General features: G+C 36.1%; 1 protein-coding gene across 1 annotated transcript in view; it reads left to right on the forward strand.

The window, feature by feature from the left end:
* Window positions 1–7,488, forward strand: part of LOC140850943 (uncharacterized) — a 10,561-nt gene extending 3,073 nt beyond the window's left edge. Inside the window, exons 2-5 of the mRNA XM_073253353.1 lie at window positions 1,398–1,484; window positions 5,315–5,367; window positions 5,570–5,632; window positions 6,702–7,488. Of these exons, the coding sequence (XP_073109454.1) occupies window positions 1,398–1,484; window positions 5,315–5,367; window positions 5,570–5,632; window positions 6,702–7,019 (521 nt within the window). The 3' untranslated portion in view covers window positions 7,020–7,488. The remainder of the gene's footprint in view (window positions 1–1,397; window positions 1,485–5,314; window positions 5,368–5,569; window positions 5,633–6,701) is intronic.
* Window positions 7,489–9,747: the final 2,259 nt, after the last annotated feature.

Raw genomic sequence — 9,747 nt, forward strand, 5'->3', positions numbered from 1 at the left:
CTTCATATACACGAACCATGTAAGAGTGGGCGACATTTGGCCCCACAATGCTAAGCGGGTTTCTTATATGCCCTCTTGATGCTGAATAGGCTGCCTTTTCAATCCATATTTGGTATGGCTGCATATAGTAATGGCACAGGCAACATGATTGAACCTGCAGATGTAATCACATTCTAAAACACTGATATACCTTCTTTTGCAAGTATTAAGTGGGATTCTTGTAAGATATATATGAGATGGAGATGCTTGTGGAACTCAAGAGTTTATATTGGAATGTTGTGATGCTGCCTAGTGCTATCCATGGCTAGACTCAGAACCCTTCATGGGTTATATTCCCATTCTAAATTTACAATCAATTTGTTGGAAATTTCTAAGCTCTTGGTCAAATTAGAGCTGAATAATTCCTTAATGCCTTTGCTGCTCTTATTTGATGGAGATCGAAAAATTAGTTAATCGTATGTTTATTGTATTTCTGGAACTTCTTTTAGGTTATTTTTGACGTATGTTTTAGAGTCCTGTTTGAAGTAGGATTGATGTGAAGGTTTCCTACTTTTTGGTATATGTCAAGATGGATCATCATAATGTTGTTAAATTTGAGTTTTAGCCATTTTAGGCATCTTTCTACATGAAATTATGTGAGATTCCGAATTTTCCATCCTTATGAAAGATCTTGGGCATCCATGTAGAGATTGATTACTGGTTTTTCAAGAGTTATAGCATGCTTGTGGATGAATTCATGAAGAGTTTATTGAAAGGCCTATTTTAGCTTGATCAAAATTGACTATAAGCAATTTGTTTGAAAGAAAAATGGATTTATTTAAGCCAGGTTTGGTCCTTATTATCTTTCTGTCCCCCCTCCTCTCCTTGATTTTTCTTCTATTACTTTGATCTCTACTAATATTTTTCATGTTTTGCTCTGATAAACCTTACTTGACCCTTGTTTCCTATATAAATATCAAACCTGTTATCTGAATTTCTGTTATAGGACTACTAGGGATCACAACTAATTGACAATTTTTTTTTTCAGAAACTTGTTTGTTAGACCAATACCTCATTTTCTGCATGATTGAATTTTATAAGCACCACAAAGCACCTTTTTTGCCTTGTTTTATGTAAGAGGACTGCAAGGTGATTTCTTGACCTAAATTTTTGTCTAATTTTTTTCATGGCCGATTGGGCCTTTGTAGGCCATCCCTAATTGATCCTACATCAATTTGGTATCAGATCGAGGATCTTGCTTTGTTATTCTTTGTTTTTTGCCTTGAATTGATCTCTATTCCATTTTGTTTCAAGGTCAGTGCTTTCCATCATGTTAATATGAGAAGACGTGTGATGATATGAGATCAATAAAAATTAATATGGCATCAATTAAAGCTTTTTTCTTGCATATGCTACAGCCCAAGATGTTTGGGAATGCTTTAGCATAGTGAAGTTCAATGATTCAAATACCGATACCGATGGTGGTACTAGTTCCTATCGGATTGGTATGGTACCGACCGGCTTGAACAATACAAAAACTGTTAAGTGCATATAGAACAAACAACCTAGTGTATAAGGAGTTCATATATAAAAAAACTATTATGGGCAACTAATTGCAAACAAATGATTGAAAGGTGCATAGGAAACATTAAATATGAAATCAAGAGAGAGTGAGCCAGTTGTTCCCTGATCAACACATCAACCAACAAACTTTCCAGAAGAGCCATTGGTGTTTTAGTTGTTTCCTTCCTTTTTTTGACACTTGCCCATTGTAAAATTAAACTTTTTAGAGGAACCACCGCATTAAATTGAAAGAAAAAGTGAACCTCTTTCTTACATGAATGTGAAGGGAAGTGATCGAACTTCTAACGATGAGGATGCATTTTTTTCCTAAACTCTTCTACATAAGCCTTTGGGTTTCACTTTACTATGTACAAGATATGTGAATGAGGTTTCTTTGTTTTTTCCCTTAGCTAAACAATTTTATGCTCTTGCTTTTGGCATCATAGTTGTTGTATCACCTAAAGACTTATGCTCCCTGCAATTTATAGGACCCAAAGGAATCCTAGTTGGGAACTTCGACAACTCAATATTCTTTTGATTTTCCATTATAATCAGCATTAGTTTTTGCCTTATTTCCATATTCCAATTATTGAATAATTTTAGCATGTTTTCTTTTATGGCTAAGTTGGATAGTTAATTTCTGGTATGATTATTCTGGGCATCAGTTTTTATCCTTTATATGCTTCTTATGCATTTTATGGAGGTTTTGGTTGAATTTGCATATTAATACAATTTATTAAAGAACTTCTTGTGGTGGGAGAATCTTCAACCTATTGTGCTTCTTCAATTTGTATTTTTAACCCTGAAGGGTAGGTTCAATGATTGATTTGTCTTCCATGCTTCATGTTGCACCAAAAAGCCACCCCAAGTGTCTCATGGGACATGAAGGGGAAAACTGGCATGGCTCGCCATTTTTTCTCAAAAATAAATTTCTTGATTGGGACAAGCTTGTTATTAGTTGAATTAGCCTTGATACCTGCCTGTACTAGTTGATACCAGTCAGGACAGCCAGTTTGTCCCATTCCATATATTTTTTTGGTGTCTCAATACATGTACCTATCTTGTTTTTGTATTAGAACTGGTATAATTGGATGGTACCACACCGACGCTACTGTGCCTACCCACTGTTTTTAAATCCTTGGTGAACACTCATTTTCTCATTAAGAACTAAAGATTTATTCATGGAAAATCATATGAAGTGACAATCATTGACATCAAGGGATTACAATTGAAGATGCACTGTGCACTTATAGAATCGGAGAAGATTGAAAGCCATGAAGATGTAGTTTTTGGATAATTTCTACTTGTCAAGGCCTAAATTACTATCAATCAAGGACTGTAATTGTATCGAAGGCTCGAAGCACTTTGACAATGTGTTCCTTCCTGATTTTTAATTTCATGATTCATGCCATCAACCAAGTGATCAAATGCTTCGTAGTCATAAATAAAAGGGAACTAGAAAATTATTTGATATTGGGAGAATGAGAAGATCTCAAGTTGGTCCGTCATCAAACCTTGAAGATCCAATGGTTGGGCATGAGGATACCATATTATGAAGAAGATTTGTGGGACAAGATCCACATTGGAAGTGAATAATAGCAAATAAAAAAAAATAGTTTATCCGATATGAATTATATTTTGAGACATTTATTTAGTTTTCTTATAAGTAGGTTTTATAGTCTTGTTTTAAGTAGGATCGATGTGAAAGAGTCCTACATCAGATCTTGTTGCTTTGGATGTAATAAAGTTGCCACAAGTTGACTTTTAGCTGTTTATGTATTTTTTACAAGATTATGTGAATTTTGAGAGGATGGTTCTTGGTGTAATGGTAAGGTTGTTCTATTGTAACTTAGGTGTCATGGGTTCAAATATACAAATAGCCTCTCTGCATGTGGGGGTAAGGCTGCATATATTTGAACCCTTCTTAGACTCCAGAGTGGCAAGTAGCCTTGTGCGCTGGGATGCCCTATTTTTATTATGTGAATTTTGGAATTTCACCTTTTAGGAGAGATCCTAGATGACTATATAGAGATTGATTACTTATTTTTTCAAGAGCCAAAGTTATTTATCGGTGTCATGAAAAGTCTATAAGAAGCTTTGTTATGATTGGATCAAAAAATCATTTTACATAGAAAGAAAGGATTTGTCCTAATTGAGATTTATGTTCTCGAGTGGGATATCTGGACAGGGGCGTATTGTCGTGGAGGCGGATTCGGCGACTATTGTGGGTCGGATGCAGGGGCGGGTTCGAGGGGCCTATGGGCACCTGCTACTGCAAGATATTTGGACATCGGTGGGGGGGGGAGTGTGCGTCTTTGAACATCTGATATGTTTATTGAGAGGCGAACAGTGCTGCCGATAGGTTGCTACTTTTGTTGCAGAGCATTGGACAATGTGCTGTGGATTGACACCCAGATGGCCCTTTACCTTTTCGTGATATTCTTTTTCCTGACCTTTTGGTTGTATTCATACTAGGCTTGTATGATTACTTCCATCTTATCAAAAAAAGCAGAAAGGATTTCCTTAAGCTAGGGATGTCCTTCTCTCTCTCTTGCCCCACTTTTCTTGATCTCTCTTTAGTTATCTTCAATCTTTGCTAATGTTATTCTTGTTTTGCTATGAAAGAAAAGAGACCCTCACTTCACTCTTATTTTCTATATAAATATGATCAAATTTCAGTTATAAGACTACTTCCAAGTACAAGTTCTCTTTAGAAACTTTTCTTTGTTGTATCTCATCTAAAGGCCTAAACATTTTTTGCAACAAGATAGCGAGGTGATTTCTTGGCCTAAACCCTTGTCTAGGTCCACCTATGCATTTGTAGTCCATCTCTTGTTGTTCTCACATCATCAGTAATTGGAAGGAAGAAGTCAAATGGACTTCACACTTTAAACTGTAAAAATCATCACCATGGAATAAGTGATCGTTAATGGTTTCATTTGATCATACATTACGTGTATACATTTGAAACCTATTCAACTCTGTTCGTTTGAAGCTTCTTAAGTAGTGGAAGCTATTTAAGGCTTAAGATTGAATTTTAGATTTCATTAACAAGTTGTGTACTTTGTGGTAGAGCTTAAAAGCTGGTATATGGTCCTTGCATAGAACTGTTCTGCTTCATCTTGTGACATGCTTGCATGCTTCTCCCAGCCTCCTGGATTACATTTCCAATTTAATGTTTTATTATGCTTCTGAAATTCGATATAACATTAAAAATGCAGTCTGCCTCTTTTTGTGCTCTGCCTTATATTCAGGGATTTACTGAGCAACTTGTAGTAAAACCATATTGGCTGATTAGGACAAGGGGCCCCTTTCTCTTTGTAATGTTCTTAGCCTAGGTCTTAAATGTACCCTTGGCACATTACTGCTAAATTCACAAGATCATTAGACCTAGGACCTCTTATATCAAATACATATCCTTCTTGGAGATAGAGTACTTAGAATGACTATCATACCACTTGAATATATGTCCTTGGTAATATAATAAGACTTTATATCATCTAAGATATATTCTAAAACCACAGAAAACAGATTTTCTGGATACCATCAGATATTGAAGTCTACATACTTTACAATCTTCACTTTGCTCATCAAACCCCTTATTTAACCTGTGTCTGAATATTATAATGAATCACTATATGCTGGCCGAGTGCCAATCGTTGATTTATCTTGATGCATCATGGTATTTATTCTGATATTCCAGTCATCTACATTCACCTTATAATATTAGCTTCCTATTGGGGTCTTGACTGCTCTTAACATTTGCTTGCAGCTCTATTAAGTTTTGTGGAAGGTCCTCCATTTACGCTGCAAAGACTCTGCGAGGTAATTTGACTTCTGACCTCAATTATCATGATTCTTTCTGCTTTTTGAGAAACATTTCTTATTTTAATGCTCTTTATGCTGATTTTAACTTTCTCTTCAATAACTCGCATTCCTAAATAAGTGATCCTCCAAAAGTACTCAGCAACAATTTTTTCAAACATTTGTTATTTGTCATCCTGTATAATTGATTTTTTTTGAACAGATTCTTCTGAACCCAAAAGGCACATATACAAATCTCTCGAAGCTTGCATTGGCCTTGGAAAAGGTTTGTTAAACAGAAGCTCTTTTGGCAGGTTGATACATGCACAATAGTTCTGGAAAAAGTTTTTTATTTTGTACTTTATAGACTCTACAGGTACATCTAGCTGCTTGTAACTTGTAAACATTTGCTAATTTGTTGGATAAATTTGAACATATCCCTTCTTTACATATCAATTTTAATTTAAATCTGAACTTTTCAGTAACTCATGGAATTTGTGCCAGCTGAAATAGATTTAGCAGTTTCATGTTCATGGATAGTCTTGAATTGGCTAATTTCCTAGGAGTCACCCCTCTGGTTTGGAGAGGTTGTGGGTTTGAGTCTTGGGTGGTGCGTCCCCAAGTGTTTGACTTAGATTACTTCCCTTGTGTGGGTTCTCTCCCTTTGCTCAGAAAATTTAAAAAAAAGTTTATTGACAATCACTTCCTTTGCACTACTAATAATGTCAAATGAAGAGGTGTTGTTGTGTTTGTATCTCACAAGCATTTTAGTGAGCTACAGAAACATAAAATTAGAGAATGTACTATGATTCAGATATTCTTGATATAGAGTTCTTGACTGGTTTTTTAAGAACAAAATATTCATGGGCTTGAAGCTAGGAGTTTCTCATGTGTTCTGATGAAAATTTGATTGCATTTGTAATTTACCAGCATCCTAGGTATGGCAGTCACATTCATATCGCTTGAGCTGGCATGGTGCAGGAAATGTGCTGTATTATTTGCCACTTGGAACACATGGGCTTGGAATGATACCCAAACTTGTAAATGGAAATTAAATTTTGTATACTCAGCATGTTTGATGTGTCAATATTACAAGTATGTCGCATGTTTACCTTCTGAAACATAAGGCCTGCTTGTTCTACCCTTTTCGCCCTCACCTGAGTGTCAAAATTCTACTTCCCCCTCATTTTTTTTCAATCATTTTGAGCATGAGAAATTATCTGTTCTTATTTGAATAAAATGCTTGTGATATTGTTATCTGAGTAGTTTAATGTTGTACTATTGTTGAATTTCCCACTTAAAATTCATTTATTTAATTAAAAATCTGGACTGTACTCATCTTCTTTCTAATGCAGAATTTGCTGGTGACATCTACCCTCACCATGTGCACTGACCCATACCCCACCGAAGTGGTCCAGAAACCAGATGAACCTGATAAGGCAAGCGAGGTGCCCAGCGGTCAAACTGATCCAGTCCCAAATGGAGTTGAAACTGTGGCAGGTGATGGTGATGAAGAAATGACTGATGCAGAGGCTGATGAAAATACGACAAACACCGATTCTGAGATGCAAGAAGAAAAGGTTACTGAAACATCTGATGGTGATTCTGACATTAGATCTGATGCCAATCCTTCCCAGGAGCTTTGTACGTCAAGTGAACAGCAAAATCGTTAAAAACTTCAGAGGTGCCATGAAGGAAATGGATTAGATTTAGCTTGCTTGACACTTGGAGGGTGAATGAAATTAAAATATTCTGTTCCCACTGTTTTAGTTGAAGATATTAATAGTACGGTGTTTGGTTTGCATGACCCTAACAAGGGAAGATACCATATATCTGTAGAACCTAAAACATCTACTCTGCTAGTTTTGAATTACAGTTTTCCTATACAGAACAATTTATTGTAAGCATACTACGATTCAGATGGCACCGGGCATTGTTTCAAACTGTGAACATCATGAGGATACCAACTAGCTCAGTTGTTAAAGCCACTGGGTATTCAATATGAGTGATGTGGGTCAGAATCCTGCACTCACCTGATTTGTGCTAAGCTTCTTCCCATGCTAGTTCTCTGGGAAAAAACAAAGAAGGAAAAAAGGAAAAAAACAAAGAAAACAACCAACCACTTACAGTTGTTTATTTCTTTTTTCCGTTGACCACTTAGTCTGACTATCTTTATACATGGCTCTTTACATGTTAAAAGTTCATCCATGAAGCAAGCCTTGTCTTTTATGGTTCTATATTCATGGCAAGATATTTGATATACCATGAAGCTTATTGAATATGTTGTATGGGAAAATTTTAACATTTTTGCCCATAATTTAGAAAACAAGTACTCCGCAGAGAGGGTGGTAGATATTACATAATCTGGCTAACTTGTGATTTTTTTGTTGCTTCTTGACACCTTTGCATCTTGTATTAATCTTATATTTTCAGTTTTTTGACAATGGCTTTAGAAAATTTAAAAAATATTGCGTGCGAAGAAAGATTTGAAACTTTTGTTATTTCATCTAGTCATACATTGTAATTTGTGCACATATACTTTCTTTCTTTCTTTCTTTTTTATTTTTTTAAGCGTGAAAAATTTAGAAAGATTTGAAAAACATGAAGCAGTACAATTATGGCTTAATTAATTGCAGTATGTGTTTGACACTCCAGATTATCTGCGAAATTTTCAGGATGGGTTGTATACTGGAATTTATAGCATGATTTGTTTATTGCTGCTGCTTCTTGCAGGGTTAGTAGGTTTTCCTTGGAAAGCGGCTTTTTATATCTAGATATTGTCAGTTATTGCTCCTTTGCTAATGGCCTGTTTCCTTTATTTAACCTGCATTGAGAAGCTTATATCCATATATTAATTTTGAATTTGCGTATAAGATGTTTCTGCTGCAAGAAACATCACATTACGTGTTGTTTAGATTACAATTTAAAGTTCATCAAATAAGTATTCGAACTTAAACTGTTTTTTTTACCATTTTCAGATTATTTGCCATTCCGTAGTAAGGCAACTCTTTGAACTTTATTTTCCTTGGTGGTTATTTTTATGACCTCTTCTGGCTGCCGCTGGATCGTATAGGAATAAATTGCTTGTTCATTTCCTAACCTTTCAGTTTATATGGTCATTCGTGTCAAAATCTATTTTATTGCATCACTTGCTAAAGGTGCATTTGGTTATTATTTTTTTTAATTTTTAATTTTTTTAAAAAATATTTTTTATTTTTTTAAATATTTACTATCGAACAAAAGCAAAAAAAGTAAAAAATATATTTGCTAGCTATCATCTTATATAGAAAGTGAAGAGGCTAAAGTAGCTCTTCCAACGGCACGAATATTTTTATCCAAAGAAATTTTTTTGAGTCCATCGTATCTAGTTGCATTCCATCGTCGATCAGCATTCTTACCACCTCGATCAGTCTCTTGAACGTCGTTCAATTGAGTGCCATCCACCCATTCTGGTCCCTCCTATCTACTACTGCTCCCTGCATCAGGCAGCTCTGTATGTCGTTGATGTCATCGTCATGTGCCACTCGATGGAGCATGTCGCTTAGTCCGAGTACGTCGTAGAGCCTTACATGGTCCTAGTAGTCGATGGCGAGGTTGAATGGCGTCTTCCGTCTGTCTTTTATTCGTGCGAGCCGAGTGTCGTAGGTGGATCGATCGATCAGAAACTCGACGACATCCAAATATCTGCTGGCAATGGTGCAGTGGAGTGGGGTCCATCCGTGGGAGTCAGTCTGGTCAGGATCACCACTGGAGGTGATGCAGAGGCGGATGGCATTGAGATTCACTCTCGCTGCCCCGGTGTGGATGTGCGTTCAGCTGCCGGGTCTGATGTTATCGGCCCAAGTCGGATCGGGGTTGGATCCGGCGAGGAGGGAGATGAGATCGGCACGACCAGAGGCGGCGGTGGCGAGGAAGGCAGAGAGCCAAAGGGAGGAGGAGGAGGAGGGGGAGGGGGCTGGGGCGAGTTGGGGTAAGTCGGAAAGAAGTAAAAGTAAATTTTAGAAAGTAAAAAAAAATTATTTTTCACATAAAGCAAATATTTTTGATTTTAATTTTTGATTTTTTGAATTGTTATCAAATTTTGATTTTTATTTTTTAAAAATTAAAAAATAAAAAAAATATATTTTTTTTAAGGGCTAACCAAACGCACCCTAAATTTACAACTTCTATTGCTAATTCTGGGATAGAATGTCATGTATTGAAATGTCCCAATTACGCTGCACACTTAGCGAGTTGCTTTCTCATGTTGATTGCTTACCAAGAGAGAACATTTTCCTACTAGTGTTTGGATTTTAAGGTGTTTGAATTGACGCATGGTCAGGATTTACTTTCAGTTTTTGTTGAATGAATTTGTTAATTCATGTTGGAAAAAAAGGTAGAATTTCAATTAAGTGCAGATTT

This window comes from Elaeis guineensis, chromosome 3 (genome assembly GCF_000442705.2).
Source record: "Elaeis guineensis isolate ETL-2024a chromosome 3, EG11, whole genome shotgun sequence".
Classification (NCBI taxonomy): domain Eukaryota; kingdom Viridiplantae; phylum Streptophyta; class Magnoliopsida; order Arecales; family Arecaceae; genus Elaeis; species Elaeis guineensis.